This window comes from Calypte anna, chromosome 7, assembly GCF_003957555.1.
Source record: "Calypte anna isolate BGI_N300 chromosome 7, bCalAnn1_v1.p, whole genome shotgun sequence".
Taxonomy (NCBI): Eukaryota; Metazoa; Chordata; class Aves; order Apodiformes; family Trochilidae; genus Calypte; species Calypte anna.
Window position 1 is genome coordinate 5,253,708 of NC_044253.1, and position 19,731 is coordinate 5,273,438.

The 19,731-nt window shown below is 36.3% G+C and overlaps 1 protein-coding gene across 1 annotated transcript in view; it reads left to right on the plus strand.

Moving 5' to 3' along the window:
* LRP1B (LDL receptor related protein 1B) overlaps window positions 1–19,731 on the plus strand; it is a 637,314-nt gene that overhangs the window by 604,936 nt on the left and 12,647 nt on the right. Inside the window, exons 85-88 of the mRNA XM_030454074.1 lie at window positions 5,907–6,068; window positions 10,697–10,871; window positions 11,486–11,590; window positions 13,528–13,641. Of these exons, the coding sequence (XP_030309934.1) occupies window positions 5,907–6,068; window positions 10,697–10,871; window positions 11,486–11,590; window positions 13,528–13,641 (556 nt within the window). The remainder of the gene's footprint in view (window positions 1–5,906; window positions 6,069–10,696; window positions 10,872–11,485; window positions 11,591–13,527; window positions 13,642–19,731) is intronic.

The window sequence follows — 19,731 nt, forward strand, 5'->3', positions numbered from 1 at the left end:
CTTTGTTTTGGCAGTAGCCATAGGGCTTACTCAACCTCCAGCAGCTCCTGTTTTCTTTACCAGGCAGCTAAGACTTGCTGTGCTCACACAGCTCTGCTATTGCCTGCCTTTATTTATTATTTTGGTCCTTGATAAATCCAGCCTCTGAAATCTCTCATCCTTGCTGAAATAATGAGTGCAGTAGTTTTGGTCACCAGTGAGTTAAGGAGTTACGAGCAGATTCTACAATCTACTTCTGCTAAATTGTTAATCCTCTCTCCAGCTGCTCCAGGGGACCTGGAGATGCAGACATGAGGCTTAGTTCTGTGTGTGGTCTCAAAGAGGATAATGTGCCTGCACAAAAAATCCATCAAGAGAGCCAGCATGGATATCACCACAGCCTACATCTCGTTTTTCCATTGCCTGATTTTTGGCAATTCTGACCTTGAGCTGCAACTGGAGTTTACTGTGCCACACAGAGCCACAGTGTGCCAGACCTTTCTTGAGCTGAGGCCAACAAAGAGCTGGTTCTGATGACTCTTCCTGGGCATATCAAGAGGAATATTTTTCTACTGGGCTGTGTCAGCTCTCCCAGTGTAATCAAACTTTCATTCCAGGTTAACCAGATTACCTGTTTGCCATTTCCAGTTCATGAGGGCAGCCAAGCCTTAAAGCCTGTGCCATGGATTTCCTGGATTTCATCTCTCATCAAAGACACTCCATTCAGTATTCCAGATAAAATTTTCAAATTGATCCACACCTCATCTTCCTCCTATGCCTAGCCCCTGCACCCTGTAAATATTCTATTAAGAAAAAAAACCCTCTTGTTTCTTATCAGACTATTTCTTATCTATATCAGGACATAAATTACATGTTTCTGAAACAAACTAGCTTGTCATTGAGGTGTCCTCTTATCCTGGTATAATCTGCTCCAGGATACACTAAAAACATTATGTACCTTAGAGAAGGAAGCTCAACTGGATGCTCCAAAGGTATTGAAAACTAATTAAGTCAGCCAAACTCAATTCTTTAAGTGTTTTAGCAACAAACATTTCCTTTTCCCAGTCAAATATATCACTGGGCAGATCACCTCATTCAGACACTGCATCAGTGAGTGCAGATTTAGCTACAGGGGCTGCAGACTGAGGGTACTGAGGGTGTGAAATCCAAAATACAGCAGCATTCATTCACTTCTTGCTCCATGTGAGAGCCTTCTCTGCTTTTAGGGTTCATATGAATGTCATCAGTGTACATGTTACTTTATTTTTGCACATTACTAGGTTTTGCTCGGTGTTTCCTTAAGGGTAGTAGAGCTTAAGCATTATATTGTTTCTAAATTTATATTATTACATCCTACCAGGCACTCTTTTGAGAGGTTTGATTTTTGTTTGGGGTTTTTTATAGTAGAAAATTCTTTCACATTTTTTGAAAGTATAAAATTGTTATTTTAAAATAAAGTTAGCTCAGCATCATCCTAATTTTTTCTGCTCAGCTGTTGCTATCTCTGCATACAATCTCCCATACGACAATGCTTTCTACCAGTTCCTATAAAACAGCATTTATATTTGTGATCCATTATGCAGCTGGCTCATGGAACTGTACTGTTAAACTGCTGCAATCAAGATGCACTTATTTTCCTAATTTTTTTATTTTAAAAATTTATTTTTGTTCAAAATGTGGAAGCTTTTTTCCCGTGGAAGTTGTGTGTGCAAGTCCTAATCCAAATCCTATCCACAAAACAAACAAAAAAAAAAAAGACCAGTGATAATTTCAGCTTGCTCAACTCATTCTATTTTAGAAGCTCTGATTGCCCTTATTGATCCTGGTATGTTATCCAGCTGATAAGGAGTGTTACTCTACATGCATGCCCTTTGGAAAACATAGGGAATGCTTCCCCTTCTTCATGGTCCCTGCTGCTGGGAGAATTTCCTAAGAGTCAGGGAATTTCCTTATTGTTGTCCTAATTTCCTCAAAAGCCAAGGCAGAAATATCCTAAAAATCAAGCTTTCATGGTGTCCTGAAATAAAGAAAATAGTGCTGCATATAAAGTTCTCTTCCAGTGAATATGTGCTTTAGTGAATGTGTAAATCCCCTTCTCTTTCACCCCCTGATACCCAACAGTAATGTGATAACCAATTAGGGAAATTGCAAAGTGTTACTCATTTTTTATAACATGATTGTGCTAAATCTTTGCTGGCTGTGGTAAGTTGTAGAACCTCATTATCAGCACACAAATGTTAATTTGTTAAACAAATCCCACTGGCAATTCTGGGATTATTCACTGTTGGTTTACTTACTGCTAAGCCTTTTGGCAAATTCCTATGTGAACAGTATATAGCTGGAGATTGGGGGAGCTTTAATTAAAATTTATAAGTTTATGACAGTTGTATTGAACTACAATAATTGAACAAAGAAAATGTCATCAGTTAATTAAAAGTACACATCTGAGATGTGTAATTAAAAGTTCGGTATAATAATGAACACTTTCCAGTAAGCCAAATGATTGGGAATTTGGGAAAAAAATAAATGTTACCATAAAAAATGGACTTCATTTCTCCTCATAAAATCTCTGAGCAACAATTTACTAAATGTCTTGAATGTGTTAACGAGATCAAACTGTTTCACAAAATTGGATAAACACATACTTGTACCGTACTTAAAGTATGAAGAGTATCTCTAACCATATTTACTTGTGAAAATCAGCTTAAAAAAATGTCTTTTCTCTAAAACTGATGAAATATTTTCCAAAATAAATTATATATAAGTAGATGTTATTATATATAAATGTAATTCTCTGTACATGAATTAATTATGTATAAATTAGATGTTATTTTATAAGTAAAACGAGCAGAATTTGGGACACAATGGTGCATACTGAAAATAGCACCAGTGAAGAACTCATTTGCTTTGCCACACAGAAGTGAATTATTGTGATTCCCAAAGACAGCTGATAACTCTTCTCAACAACATGACATCAGAGACAGTAAATAGTGAAATCGCTGTCGTTGTACATCAACTGAGATGGGAGAAATTGGTAAAAAAAAAAAAAAAAAGGTGCCACTTGCTCTCTAGGTGTTGTTAGTGTAGTTTTCAAGTCTGAACATTCACATGTGAGATGCTGAGAATGTTCTGCTGCCTTATCCCTCTTCCCAGCCTTTTTCAACGTAGGAAACTGAAACAGGGAATTTTTCTTGATTATGTTATGGAAGAGACAGGGAGAGATCATATGGGAGGATAGGTGGAACTTAGGGTGCTAATTTGCAGTAGGCAAAGGAGAACAAGACACTGTTCTCATACAGTAGATCCAGGTGAGGATTGCACTGAAGAAGGGAGAGCTGAAAACAGGGAAAAAAATTTGTGTTTTATTTCAGAAAATTATTTTTCTTCATTTTTTTGCATAAAACCCATGATAAGATGGTTAGCTGAGTTTGAAACAGTTTTAACATTCAATAAACCACTTTCCTTGTTAGTATTTTTCTATATTGTAGTGTGTTGTGAATGTTTCTGTGGTGGCAAACCCCAGGAATTAAGAGACAATTTAATCCTGAAACTTCCTGAGCAGTGTAAATGCTGAGCATGCAGTGTTTGTGAGTTGGGATATGTCACATCTTGGCTGATGTGATTCTTTCCTGTGCAAACATAAATCAATATTCTGATTCTGTGATACAAAACCTCATGGCACTGTTTGGCATTGTTTAATGCTGCAATTGTATTGAAGTTTTCTTGGAACCATTTTATATATGAAATAGTTTATGAGAATATGGCAGGTTAAAATGTCATTATTAATATTATTTTAGATGCCAACAGTGTGTATAAATAGGCTATGAACTATTAGCATTATGAAAAATCATGTTAAATTGAGTGGCAAAATAGGGTTTAGACTATTCTTGAATTAAATTTTCATATAACTGTCAGCAGCTTGGCATATTTATAAGACTCCATGAGCAAAGAGTAGAATTATCTTTTCTACAAACTAGGAAAATATCATTGCCCCATCATTTAAAAAAAAAAAAAACAGAGATATATTAATAATACAAACTGATTTCAGACCTCCAGATCTGTCACTATTTTATTTTAACTTTTTTGTTGGAACACTGATTCAGACACAGGATTATGTGAAACCCCCCTGGCACAAAGGGAGAAATTGAAATACAAGTGTATACATGAGGAAAAACAAAAAGAGTCTGTGCTAACATCTGAGTTCAACATCTTTGATTTAATGGTTAGATCACAGGGCACATATATGAATAACCAGGCTGATGCATATTAAACTACTTGGAGCTATTTTTAAGTCAATGGATTTTTTTTCTGCCGTACTCATTAGAAGGAGAGACTAATTGATCTCTTGGCCTTTAGGATGATTTGCAAAACACTTTAAATTAGCATAGCTTAAAATAGAAAATATAGGGAAAGAAATTACATGAAGATAATAAATACATCATTCTGCATGAATCAAAGAGTGGAAAAAATGAAGGCACTCATTTTCATTGAAAAATTCTCCATCAAATATTATATTAAATTATTACATAGCATTAAAATAAAGGAAGACCAGAAGAAAATTGTAATTATGGGGCTTAATCTACATTACTTTAGTGAGGCAACCAACTGAAGTCTGTAGATCTGCTCATCTCGGTTTTAGATGCAGCTGGGGTAAAAAACATCAGGATACAAATGTGAAAGTAGTTGTGGATATCTGTGGGGCTCCTGAGGATGCTTCTGTCTGCCCCTTTATTCCAGATGTCCTCAGGTCCTGATTAATCTTCATCTCTTTACTTACCCATCTTGGAAGCCAGAAAGTACAAAAGTGTTGAACTCCATCTGTTTTTCCTAAGTTTAAGAAAATCCTAAATACTAAATGAAAGCAAAGGGAAGGAGGGTGAAGGGGAAAAAAAGTGTTTTGTACAATTTAAATAAGAATATGAATAGATTATTAGGAAGTGAGAAGGGAGATGACCAGCTGGACACATCAGGTCATTTACTTAAAGAAAAGATTGCAAATGAGATACAAAAGCAAAGTCAGGACATGAAAAAATATTACTGGGATCTGAAAGTTTGTTTTAAAGATAAGCCTTAAGGAGAAAGTCAGGGAAGAGTGGATGAGTTTAATAAAGCAGCAGATTTGTAACAAAGCTATAAATCCTTTAGACGTGAGATTTAGATAAGGAAAAAAAATAATGGGAAATTACAAGAGGGAAGAAGCATAGGGGGAAAATGCACTGGGGTTTAAATGCTATTTTAAAACCCTTTAAAAAGAAGCTATAAAGGACTAGCAATGTGAAAACATTGATCTTTATGTATTCCCTGCTTTTTGGACATTGAACAGTGACCTTACAGACATCTTTGGTCTCGTGCAAGACAGAGATTTTTATGTTGCAGTATTTGTTATGTGAGAGGGATAGGTTAACAGAGCAGGCACAGATTAGTAAAACTCATTATGTAAAGTTAGCTATTAACATGTTGTTAAATATTTGTATATTTGTGTAATTATATGTCAAGGCTTGTAGGTTTGAGAATAATGATGTATATTCTGAAGAGGCATCACTGTTGATGATGCATTTATCAGCTGCAAATAGAGGACCCCAGCCTGGCAGGGTAATTTGAAGGGTTTAGTCATGGCTTAAATTCCTGTTTAAGACCAGTTTTAAAAATAATTCTCAAACAAAGAGTCAGAGACCATACAGGCAGAAGTGTAAACTGCACAAAAAGAAGTTGTCCTTACCTTACAGTACTGAGTTGCTTTTTAAAAAGCTCTAAATTCAAGCACTGTTTGCAGCAACATGTTTTATGGGCACCTAGAGAAGAGTGGTTGGGGCTCGTCCATAAAACCTTGCTGCTTTTCTGATGGATGTATCCACCTCGAACGTGCTGTTTATTATTTTACTGCTTATTTCTTTTTATTATAAAGTAGTTTTCTTTGGTTTGAACAGGGAGGCCCACCTGCAACTGTGCTCTGGGCTTTACAGGCCCCAGCTGTAACCAGACCGTCTGCGACAGGGTTTGCCAAAACGGAGGAACCTGCAGCGTCACGGCTGGGAATCAGCCCTTGTGCAGCTGCTTGTCTGAGTATACAGGAGACAGATGTCAGTACTGTAAGTAAACCCTCCCAGACTCTTAAATCTGGATTTCACAATGCTCTTAAATCTGGATTTCTAAGGCAAGCCCTACAAAATGGAAGTTGAATGCGATCTCAGTGATTTTCCTACCACAGGTGTTGGCAAGCTTAACTCCAAAGTGATTTGTGCTGCTAAGGGGATGGATTCTGGTGTATTCAAGTCATCCTTCAGCATATTTCCACAATATCCATCTACATGTGGAGGAGAGAAGAAAAAGCTTTTTTAGGAATGATTTATTTCAGTATACTAATGAGTGACACTAAAATGGGGCAGTACAAGTCGTATGACTGTCAGTAGAAATGAGCTAATATGGTGTTAAATTTTTTCTATGTTAGCTTCTAATAGTTGTTACTTTATGCTGGTGGAATGTCTAAACATAGTGAACTAACAGAGGTGGATAAGGAATTTCTCTGATATCCTTTACCTTTGCAGACCATCAGTTATGTCTCCAGCTGCTGCCTGAACTTTTACATTTACTTCTAACTCCAGCATAATGACTTTTGACTTTCATGCCTCTCTATTCCTTCATCTTGTTCCATCTGAGATGACCTTCAGTATGGTTTATGCTCCCACCAAGTATCAAAAATCAGGATTTATAGATATTATTCTTGTTTAACTCTTAGCACTTAGGTTCTATCCTTTGCACCTGAAGTTGTCCATAGTTTGCCCTTCCATTAATCCATCAGTCTCTTGTCACTGAGATGCTGTCTCCCAAACGTTTCCATGCCTGTAGAAAGGATTTTCTTGCTTTTTAGAACTTCCCCTAAATTCTAACTTCTTTTCCAGAGGAGAGGGGAAATATTGCCAACCAGAGGTCTTCTGTTCTTATTCCTTTTACCTTTCTTTGCTCTCCATGCTTTCTCTTAGCATAAACCACCATTATCTGTTATCAATGACTTAAGACATTTGAATATAATCTTGAATTTCTTCTTTTGGTCACTCATTTCAAAATCTCACTTTGTCTTCCTCATGTCAATATAATGACTTCAATATGACGACTCTCAATAGCAACCTAACCTGAAACTGATTTTTTGTTGTTGTTTTCTTTTTTAGATCAGAATTAGGTGGGTTTTTTTTAATCTTCCTTTTTCTGCTGCTTTGCTTTGATTATAACACTCTAAAATAAGGACTGCCATAGTGCTTATTATAGAGTAGAACATGAAATGTTAAAGCCACCATCTCTTTTGCATGTAATTTGGTGAAATTGCTGAAAAGGGCTTGATTTAAACAAAATCAAAGGGAAATCAGCTGTTAGGAAGGTCTGGTTTAGGGTTATCTATAAGACACAAAACCATTTAGGAAGTCTGTCAAACAAAGGAAGGGTTAGTGTGGATCTTAAGTAGGATTTGTACTGAAGTAAATTGAATGTATTTCCAGTTGGGAGACTATGAAATCAATTGAAACCTTTGAATGGAAAACCAGGAGTAATTGTGATTCTCTCCCACTTGGTATTAAGCAAACTGCACAGATCCACAAATAACAATCTGCAAACACAAGTGGTTATTTGAAAACAGTATAGTAGATAAATCATGCACAGACAGACAACACAGATTAAAAAAAATATTTACTTGAGGCTTAGCCCAAACTAAACAAATTGTTTCTAGTTGAATGCTTCTGCAAACATTTTTTTTTTATTTTATTTTATTTTTAAAGAATTAATTTAAATGTAAATTTAGAGGCACTTGTGAAGCAGTGCTTATTATCAGATTTGGATTGTCTGCTGACAGTTTGGAAAAATGCCAGAAAATAAATACTCAGAGCTATAAAGCACAAAATAAAATTAAGCTGCTGTTTATTTAAACCTTAATACTTTTAGGAAAAGAATGGTTCTTGCAATCTTTCAGAGTATTTTTTCATGGCCAATAAAGGTTCTATGAAACTGTACAGGTTTACAGTTAATAATGAGCATATAAATTCACATCTGTGCTTTTTTTTTTTTTTTTTCTGTATTCACAGCTCTGTATTTTTTTTTTTTTTTTGATTTATTAATGGCATTCACTTTGTCTGGATGTTAAAATGTATTAGTATACTGTTATTGCAAAGATTGATTGCCTCTAAGTTACCTTTTTCGAGCCTTTCTATGATGTTATTGAAACTCCTTCATATGCAGAGGATGATAGATGAATATGAATAGGTGTTTTACTCATGCTCCCAAGCTGAAAATATTATTAGTGTTTTTTTATAGCAGGGAAGACATTTACTTGCAGTATTGCCAGACTGCAAAGACCTTATTTTCCTCATACTTATTGTCTCCAATTACCCAATGCAGAGTTTCTCCTGTGATTAGTTCACATAAGGGCTAATAATGAAAATGTGTGCTCTGTGTCAAGGCACTGGCACTGCTGAAATAAATTTAAGTGAATGAATTTGCATAGAATTCCTTTAACATAGTGCATGTTGTTATAGACACATGTAGTTGATGGATTTGAATATAAGTTCCTACTTTAAACCCCTGAAAGAAGACACACAGAGTAGTTAAAGTTCCTTTTTGTGTATAATTTAAGGCCTGAACAACCTAAAAAGACAGAAAAGATTTCCAGGCTGTTACCATCATTCAAAGTGAATATAGTCATCTCCCAAGCTTTTACTTTCCCTGAAACTAAAATCCCTTTCCTGGAGGGAGTAGGGGAGGTAAATAAATAAATAAAAATTAAATTGTGTTGTTTCAATCCAAATGTCTCATATGTATTGTAGATATACCAGAAGATTAAAAGGTTTTATGACAACAATCTATATTAAAACTATTACGTGGTTTAGAGTATGGATTTTCTATTACTAAGGGTTTTTTCTGGGGGGTTGTCCTAAATGTATATCCAAATATTTCCCCCCTGCAATGCTTTTTTTCATAAGGGGTCCTTCAATATTGGCTTTCAAACCAGTTTTTATTAAAAACAAACAAAAACAAAAACAATAAACCCAAACAAACAAACAAAAAAAAAACCCCAGCTCCCTGCTGCAAATTACCATGCTGTAACTTCACTCAAGGAATGGTAAAAAATGACCTATTTCATCAAGTCTTTTTTAACCCTCTCTGGTTGCTCAGTAATGGTGCCATAAGCAGGTGAGTCTATGTAAATAGGTGGAGGCAAGCAAGGAAAATCCCATATATTGTAATAACTTCTCCATCAGAACCTTTCTCAGATGCTGGGTAGCAATGGCACTGCCCTCAGTTTGTGCTTCTCTGAGATCTGAGCACAAAGAAGCACAAGCAAACTATTTCCCACTTGGTGAGATCCCCTTACACAAATTGTCCATCTTGAATATGCTCAGTAAAACATATCCAGTGGAGTCATCTCCAGTCTGAGAGCCTGAACTTCCAGCTTCAAGGCTGCAGTTGGTTGCCTTTGGCCAAGGTTTTGTTCTCTAGTGAACAGCCTGATAATCATGGAATCATAGAATTGGCTGGGTTGGAAGGGACCTCAGAGATCATCGAGTCCAACCCTTGAACCACCGTTGCGGTTGCTAGACCATGGCACTGAGTGCCACATCCAGTCTCTTTTTAAATATCTCCAGGGATGGAGAATCCACTACTTCCCTGGGCAGCCCATGGAAGTGCTCTACTTCTTACTGCTACTGAGACTCATCCTTAGCCCTATCTTGTGCTTTAAAGGACTGGAATTTTAAAATTTTGACAGAAGGGTAATATTGTATTAATATGGACCAGAGTTGCATAGTTCAGAACTGAGACATCTTCTATATCAATTATTTCATCTGCTCATCAAGAACACAAGCAAAGGCTCAAAAGAACATGTTATCTACACAGAGAACATATTAGACACGGGGAATTATGTAAGATCTTTGAAAGATTTGGCCCCATAAAACAATTTAAATTACAGGACTTAAAAGAACCCCTGTGTCTTGTAAAAATAAAACTGTGGCTACTGCATTAAGATAACTGAACCCAAATGTTAAGATATCAGCATTTAGTAGCTCTGGAAACTTCTTCAGTCAGGCAACCTTTTCTTTTTTTTTTATAGGGGTATGAAAAAAGGGAGACAGTTACCAGCACTTCTAAAAAGTTAAGGAATTTACTGCTTGAAATCTCAGTCCTGCTGACATTTAAGCAATTAAATAAGATAATGGGGTCTTGTATGTAGTTTGTTGTAGAACTTATGGATTATGTCTTTATATATTATTCTTATTAGAACTTCATGAAATTTTAATATGTAGATAAATGAAAATAAAACTTAATTATTTCAAAATACTGTTTCCATTTCAGTTTCACATAATGCTGCTAATGCTAATGTCAGTGTATCAAAAGAATTTTTTTCAGCCATTATCCTATTAAATACATTAACAATGCTCTGCTTTTCTTATCAGTAGTATTTCTATTATGTGGGATGATGCCATAAATGGTTAGACATTTAGAGGGAAAAAAAAAAAATCTCTTACAAGTTTATCCTTCCATTTCACTTCTCAAGGCTACCTATTAATATGTGAGGTGTATGTTTAGGGGGTATTCTTCTAGTTGCCAGGGAGCCACCAGCTTCATTCATCCTTTTGCTTTTATTACAGTGCCTTTTAAAACCTAGAAAAGTGAGGTATTCTATTTTCTATGACACTTCTTAATGCCTTTTAGTAATTGGTTTTCCTCTTGGTTGCAGATGTTTGCCACCACTACTGTGTGAATTCTGAATCCTGTACCATTTCTGAGGATGGAAGCGTCGAATGCGTCTGTCCCGTCCGATTTGAAGGTCCAAAGTGTGAAGTGGACAAGTGTGTCAGATGTCATGGGGGACACTGCATAATAAACAAGGACACTAATGACATAATATGCAAGTAAGTGTGTGTAGGGGAGGTTCAAAATTATATATTTAATAGCAGTTATATTGCATTATCCTTTAAATGTCTGTGGCTGGCCCCTGAAGCCACCACATCAGAAGAGCTCCTTTGCATGGCTCCTACCCATGAAAACCCCCTGCCTCCTGTCTTTCTAAACCAACTCTTGGTTTAAATCAGCCTCCATGCTCTTGGGGGGAAGATTCTGATAAGGCTAAATGGGTCTTCACTTGGAAAATAGGAATAGATAATCAACTTAAGTCAAGATTTGCCACAATGCTGAAATTTGTTCATTCTGCAGTATATGTGACAATGACAGAGCCATGTTGGGTGCTAATGAAAGCAAATGCAGCAAGATGTGCTGCTGTATTGCTGAGTGATTGTTTCCTGTAATGATAATTTGTTTTCATAGGAGGAAATTTAAAAAATATTTTCTGTATTAAGCTCGCTGCCCGTGCCAGCTTTTCAAGGTGGAAACCTAAAACTGTGGCAGTCAGTAAGTCAAACGTATCATAAGATCAGTATTTGAGTATATAGATAATTATAAGGGAATTCACCAGCTTTTATACAATCCTGATTGCTATTTATTTGGGTTTTTTTTTTCACTGTGACAGTTGCACTAATGGAAAGATTGCCTCTACCTGTCAGCTCTGTGATGGCTACTGTTACAATGGTGGAACTTGTCAGCTGGACCCAGAGACAAATATACCTGTCTGTCTGTGAGTATCCTGAATTCTTTAGATCATTACATTATCTGTGTCTCAACAAATACTAAAATCTTATGCATTTGACTATGTTTAGGGTCTCTCTTGAATGGCTGCAGTCATAACTTTGAGTACTTTTTCCTAGCTATTTATATTTGTGCAATATGTGTATTGAAAGATATAACTAAGGTATGTATTGTGAATTTATAGAGATAAAAGGAGACCTTTTGAGACTGCTAATAATTTCAGGCCCATTCTAAAGCCCATTTGTATTCAGAACAGAATCCAGAGGTACAGGGTGGTTGCCTGTCCTGCATCTCAAAGGTGAATTAAATCTTTTCTCCAAAAAGATGGTCAGAGGTGGGAGTGCTACACTCCAGCAGGGACCCTCATGGCTAGAGAATAGGAAGAATGACATCAGAGTTTATTTATTTAGGGGTCTGGGGATATGGCCATGTATCTCTTGTTTCTGCCCTAGCCTTCACACTGCCCACAGGAGCTTGGCTGCTCTGGGGTGAGATTGCTCCCTCCTTCCTGTGCCCTTGTTGAGAGAAGAGTTCACGATGGCTTTCTTCAGCTCAAGCATCAAATTCCAAAGGAAATGAGAATTTTTAGTCTAGACAGTGAAGTACTGTTTCAAGAGGTAGAAAAGCCAGCATTCTAGTCCCTTCCTGAGAGCTGTGGTGTAACTTCTTTTTCAGCTGCTAAATATAAAATGCAGAAGTAGACCCTGTAGCAAGAAATTACTTTCTTTCCTGCTCTCAGTTGTACGGAGCTATTTAGCCATACTCCAGGTTGGTTTTTTTTTACCTTTGCCTAATAAATGATCCAATCTGTTGTACACTGCAGAAAATCTTCATCGTGGTATAGTCTGCCACATAGGAGGTCTTGGAAGAGAGAATTGGACTTGAGTGTCTCATTTCCAATGGGACATAAGTAAGCTGTTGTCCAAGGGATCTGGCATTACAAGAGAGAGCCAACCCTTCATTTTGTTCATGGGCATGAAGTAGGTGATCCAAAAAGAGAGTGCCTGTTGTATTCAGGCTTCTAAAAAAGTTACATTGAGAAATAGCTAGATATTATAATCTGAGCAGTGGAAAAGACTGACCAACTTTCCTCCCTGTGAGACCTGGATGTGCAAAGGGGCAAAAATCACTGTACTATTGAGGAGCTGTCAATAGACATCTGCAGCTTTGGGGTTCGAGGCAGTGGAATGGAATTCTGCACAGTAGTCCTTATTCAGCTGAAAATGCTTGAAGTGCCTGTGTCTCTCTTTTATTGTTATTTTTTCCAGCCCTTTTTACATGTTATTTGTCTGTCCTTCAATGTTTTTAGTTAAGGACTAGAGAGGCTCATAAATCTCAGCAAAAGGAGAATATCACAGCTATAAAATAAAAGGCTCAGATATGATGATTAACTCTGGTGATTCCTTTGCTTACACACCTAAAATGCCAATTTGGAAGCTTGTGATCCTTTCATTTCTTTTCCTTATAAAACTGGCTTATTCTTTTTCATATGGAACACACATAGGATCTCAAGGAAAACAGGATTCATACATAACTTTGTGTGTGGATTTACAATACACAAATGCTGCAGCATAAACCAACATTGTTAGCAATGCTATGAAAACAGTCATAAACATTTTTATGGCCATTGCACTCTGGATTGATCAATACAAGTTATTGGTACATTTGACAGTAATGCTTTGTTAAGAATGTTAGATTCCTGAACCCTTCATTTAGTAGAGGCCCAGTGGTTTATAAGTGTCTGATTAACACTGATGAGCTCCCATGAACAGCAGAGTATTAATTTTGTTATTTGTGGGGATGTGTCTGTGTATCTGTGGGTGTTTTGCCATCATTATATATATATATATATATATAATGCATTTAAAAATCTGTTCAGCAAAAGGTAGAATATTTATATAGGTCTATTTTACTGAAATTCTGCAGATGCTCTGTGGGGTTTAAAAGTCAGCGCTGTGACCAGAAAGTGAACCCTTGTGATTACTACTGTCAGAATGAGGGAATTTGCACTTTAACTGCGTTTAATGAACCGAGATGCAAGTAGGTTTAACCTTCCACTTAATGCTGCACATTCTGTGACATCATTTCAGGCCACAGTTCATTGGTTTGAGTCATGCACATTCACATACATTTCACAATATCTACTGAACCTGGGGGCTGGTTTCTATACCACACACTTACCCTTTGATAGTTGCACTGATGAGTGGATTTAATCATACTTTTGGAGTACCTGTATCACTGGAGGAGGAAATAACAAGTTTTATTTTCCAGAAGTGAATTGAAAATACTGAAAATGCCACTTGGCTTTTATTGTTCATATTTTTGGGATATTTTACCGAGTTAATCCTACTCAGCATAAAGTTTAGTAAACAGTGATGTTGCATATGTCCTGCAGTCCAAACCTGACTTCCTATTTCTTATCAGCACAGGGAAAGGAACAGAAGAGCCATTTAGGTACCACTTGAGGTGTTAGGCTTGCATTCATAACTCTCATTGTTAACTTTATAGAAATAATGCTGTACAATAGAAACTGGTAAACAAAAATATGTGAGCTCCATCATAACTCTGACTTTTCATCTGATTGAAAACACTCAATGAAAGAAATACATTGTGTGCTGTATTTCTCTGAAGTATTTCTGGTCTGTTTCTTAAACAGAAAATTTTATTTCTCATCAGGGAAGGAAAACAACCTTAGTCTGTTGGGCAGACAGACACAGAGATCTGCAATACCTCTCAGATGAACATAGTTTTACTGTACAATCATGAGGTGAAAAAACTGAAATCATGAGCCAGACCTTTACTTGGGATAAAATATGAAACTCCAAAATCTTTAATCTTATCTAAATGCATGGTTTATGAAAACATTAAAAAGCTGTGGGTTTGTGTTGTGGTTGTTGGGTGGGTAGCAATGACAGTGGCTAGATATGGTGAATAATCTTCTAATTTTTGGAGAAATATGATTGCAGTTCCTTTGTCAGCCTTCTCAAGAATGAAGCTCTGTAAAATATTTCCATAAATCCACTGGAAAGCATATTAGTCTTCTAACCACCTCTTCTTGAATAGCCACCATTGCCTATGTCTAGGAATCATTAAAAGTCTTCTTAATTGATTCTTTTATTACATCACAAAGGTAGCTCTAGAGGAAAGGAGAAAAGATGGAAATAAAGGTTGTTTGATGAAGCTGAAGACAGGTGGAGTGATGGACAGGAGGAGCTGTAACTCCTTATGTCTGTGTTCTCCTTGCCAACCTCAATTCAAGCTCCAGCTCCCAAAACTTGTGGTTTTGTGGTGCCAAATAAGTTCTTGACTTGGGCTTCTTCATACTTCTACCAATCTGATACTGGCAAGTAAAAGACCTTGGGAAGGCAGGAAGGAATCCCATGCTTCAGGAGAATCCTTGTGCCAGTGAACAGGAGTCTCAAGGATTCTCTCTGTGAGTTCAGATCCATTGTACAGGGAAACTGGTGAATTCCTCCAGCCTCCAGTCTGGCCCCATGATGTGTGACATCTGTCTCTGGTCTCTGAGAGACATTTAGCTAAGGGCAACATTCATGGCTGGGTGATTTTTAGAGGAGATAGGAAATGGCTGGATTTATTGTCATTCAGCAGGAACTCTCACAACCAGATCAGCTGAGAATGCAGACTTCATATATAATGAAATCCTTACTATAATTCAACAAAGAAAATAGAGAATAAGATTTATCTGTCTTAAAGGGCAATCCTAAAGCCATAATTATATAGAGGAACTATGAGACTGCAAGAACATACTCTCCTTTTACCAACCTCTACTCTTAGCATTTTGGTTGGTTGTTTTTAAACTTAAATGCACTAAATATTAGATGAATATTGGAAATAAAAGTGAAAAGTCTAGGAATGAATTAAGACATCACTGTGGCTGCATGTAAGCCACCAATAAAGGAAAGTTTTGTAAAGTTTGTCTCCAGTTTCAATGAATGTTTCAATGTTTGAAAATACACAGAATATACTGTAATATCTCTTTGGATATGAGGTCCTATACAATTTAGATTATTTATTCTTAGCCTTATTTTTAGGACTATAAAGAACATTCTTCTCCTCCTCTCTTCCCCCCATTTCCCCTTCTGTTTTCCTTCCTCAATAACAAAGGTTTCAAGAGAATTTAATAACAGATTGTTTAAAATGAGGTACTGGCATTTTCTTATATGAAGTTGATGTCTTTTTAGCATTTGCAGTTTTAAGTTTTAAGGATATTTTTAGTACTACTCATTAATGGGTCGGGGGTGTGTAAGATGTGTATAACACTTGAGGCATGTGCTATATGTCAATATATGTCAATATATGTCATGTGCTATATAACACTATAACATGTGCTGTATGTCTGAACTGCTCAGTAACTTCATAAATCCATTGAAAACAGAATCAACAGGAGATTAGATTCAAATGGGAAATGATCAAGAAATGGTTTTTCTATTTATTTCACAATCTGCCAGTTCTAGAAGTCTGTCTGATGTTTTAATAATTAATTTGCCCCTCTGTTTCCTTCTTACTAATTACCTAGCTGCACAGACATTTTTGCAAGGTTTAGGGAGAGTATGATTCCAGTGAAGTGAGTTGGAAAAAATTAAAATATTCCAAGTGCACAAGATTCTCACTGGTTGTTACATAGGCATTAATCTTACCCATTTCTTTACCCTCTCTCACCTATGTTTCTTTTATATCTTCACTTTAATTCTAGGTTGCTATAATTTATTTTTTTTTTGGAGGGGTGGGAGGGGAAGGGAGTTATTTTTATTTAATAGCACCATTTCCATCTGCAAGTAAATGTGGTCAAATTATAACCCCCTTGCATTAGGTGTTAGATGTATGTGTAGAATAGAATGTGTGTGATGTAGAGTAGTTTCTGTTGCAAATTTACAATTGAAACCAGTAGAAAAGATAAATCTTATTGTTGCATATCTAAATCCAACTGATTTTAAAGACAGCTTTTAAATGCTCTAATGAGCTTTTGAGCAATGCTGCATGAGCAATGCTGCATGACTGCATGACTGTGGCTGAGGACTTCAGGTGAGACAAGTAGGATTATATTATGGTAACTAATTAAGATCATAATTTCTTCCTTTTTAGCTTCCTTTCTGCACAGAGTTGTGTGCAATTCTGTGTCTCTGAAGTTTGGAAACTCCTATGTGGCAGCAGAGAGAGAAATTCAGAGGATTTTGTACAACATTAAACTACTTTCCCATAGGTAGAAGTGTTGACTGTTCAGAGGACTTCAGGTTGGGTGTGTTGTACTTCCACATTAAAACAAACCACTTCCTAAATAATGAAGAATAAATCACCCTGGATAGTTTAATTACCTGCATTAAATAGATGCAGGACTTCAAGAGGAAAATAGGTAGAAAAATCAGTGGTCATTCAGATTAATTAAAAGGCACATATCCTAGGAAGCACAAATCCTACAGGAGCTTGAAGGAAAGTACAACTTTGGTACCAGAAGAAACTGAAAAGTGAAGAAAGAATAAACAACATTGATATTAAATTGATAATTCTGGCTGAGGTATAGGTTAAAGGCAACAGTGAACAAGTAGGGAGAAAACAAATTGTGGAATTTATTACAAGTGCCAACAAGAAGCTTGCTCTTGGAATAAATGGATAAATAAATACAAATTAATTCCTGCTGGAGAGAAGTTAACAAGAGAGAGGTTCTTGCCAGTTTATTTCCAGCAGGGTTGAGGCAGAGACACTGTGTGTGTCTTGTAGGGATACACACACCTGTGTGTGTAATGGAAATCAGTAGGAAAGGAGTGAATTCTATTTGATGGAGGAATTTCCCTCCATCTCATACTCTTGTGATACAGCCCTTCCCTCTTGATATTCTTTTTTGTGTTGAAAAATCTTCAAGCAGGATCAGTTTTTATGTAAGTACACGAGTGACTTGTACAGCTGCTGTCACTACATGCAAGCTTTTAAGTAAATCTAAACCTCACAACTCTGTTCAAAACAAGGTTAAGGCACATCCACAGTCCAGTTGTGGACAAGAAGAAGCAAGACCCTGACTGGCACTGCCTGAAGGTTTAGTAGAAAAAGCCACTGTAGTGTAGAACAACTGTGGCATTGAGAATTCTGCCTTAAGGTGAATGGCAGCTGTATCCATGACAGGCTGTTTAAGTCAAAGAAGAGAAAAAATTTTATCAAGATTCTTGCAATAAATGTTTTCCATGTGATTTCCTGGGGTATATTTAATGAGGTCCCCAATTTAAATTGCAACAGGAATTTCACGGTATTATGCCACTTCTTTGGGACTTTTCTTTTTCAGCTGAAAATGCCTTTGTTGAATTTGAAGATAATCAGCAGGTTGTAACTTTGTATTATAGAAGACTTTTCATGCAGTTTGCATCGCAGACTAGTATTAGTTCAAGAATTAAATGCAAGCACCTCTTTGAAGAGTGGTTGTTAAAGAAAGAAATGAGAAGATTTGGAAAAGAGGAGTATGTGTATTTTTTATTGAACATTCAGTAGTTAGAACAGAATGCAGATATCCTTTGTTCATGAGTCTAAAATGGTTCAGATGAAGCTTGTGTAGTTGCTGCTGCTGTACATCACAGCTTACTTGGCTTCTGTGAGAAGGAGAGGAAAATGTGGTTTGTCATATACCTATTGATCCAGTCATTTCTCATTCTTTTTTTGTTCGACTATTTCAATCTCTTCCCTTCTCAGTGTCATTTCAGTACAGCAGTGGCCATCTAAACCTGTTTAAACTTTATGTATGTCCTCTCTGTTAATATTCACACTTGTATAGCATATGTACTGAGTACATATTGCTAATAGCATGGTGTTTCACCACCATTGATTACTTCTTTTTCTTACCTTGGGATAGCGCAGAGTGAGTTACATAGAAGGGCTCATCCTTTGCTCAGGACACCATGCAGTGACTGTGAATACTGATTTGTTCATAGTTTTTCATGCACAAATTAAATTCATGTTCAAGTCACATTTTATTTTTTCATGTGTGTTACTAAATTTAATATTCTTTGGGTTCCTCAGAAGTGTAGTCTATTGTTTTGCTTGCTTTTGGATTATGCAGTTTTCCTGTTCTTATTTTATTGGATTGCAAGGAAACCTGTATTTCATTCTAAAGAAATGTTGTAGGGTTTCTGTCCCTTAGCTTCTACATCAAACTTTTTCACTTTGGAGATTATCAAGTGCTACTCAATAGACAAATATACTAAAATGTGGCCTGTTCATGTATACAATAATTATGGAAAAGTTATGATTTCAAAATAATTAAACTCTGCAATGTAGTGGAAGGTAAAACGTACTACTGATTTAAGATGAGGTGGGTTTTTTTGTCTTTCAGTGTTTCCTAAGTCCTTTGTATCATTGAGGGTTTCTCTGTGGCAATAAGTCTTAATACCAGCTCTCTGTATGAAGAAAACACACTTTCAAAAGTATTGCTAATTTATTTTAAGGAATAGTTTGCCTATTTGGCTTAGTACAATCTTGCAGATTTTAGGAGTAAAAGGAGATTATTTTGATTTCTGTCTGACAATGCAATTTATACAGACAGTAACTAACTATAATCCAGATGTTCTCTTCTCTTGGCTCACAAATACTTTTAATACTAATGCTAAGACATATTCCAGTGGAATTTTAAAGTAAATATTCTTAAAATTGTAAGGCCAGATACTTTCATTAGGATGTTGTATTATACATGACTATCTATGCCTTGACTGAAAGAAAAGCAAAGCTTGAAAACTGCTTTGTATAATGAAGAAATATCATTTCTAGGGAAGAAACATTTTCAATTCCCCTTCCACCTCTATTTTGTAATGACTCTTTCACAGATTCTGTTTTACTTCTAGGCTAATCTCTCAGTTCTGCTTTCTGTCACTTTTTGATACATGCTGGTATATTGAATTGGAAAGCAGTTGTCTACAAAAGCACTTTTAACTGCATATTGTGATTGCTATCTTATATTTTTATGACAATGCCTGTGGCAAAAAAAAAGGGGGAAAAAACAATCTTCTTTTTTTAAAAATGCCATGAAATTAGCCTTTTTACTAGTTTTTTTCTATTTGTTCAGATATTTCCCAGTCAAATGGCTCCTTTTGGTCAAGTACCCATATAATTGAGTTTAGTCTTTCAGTGCACTGA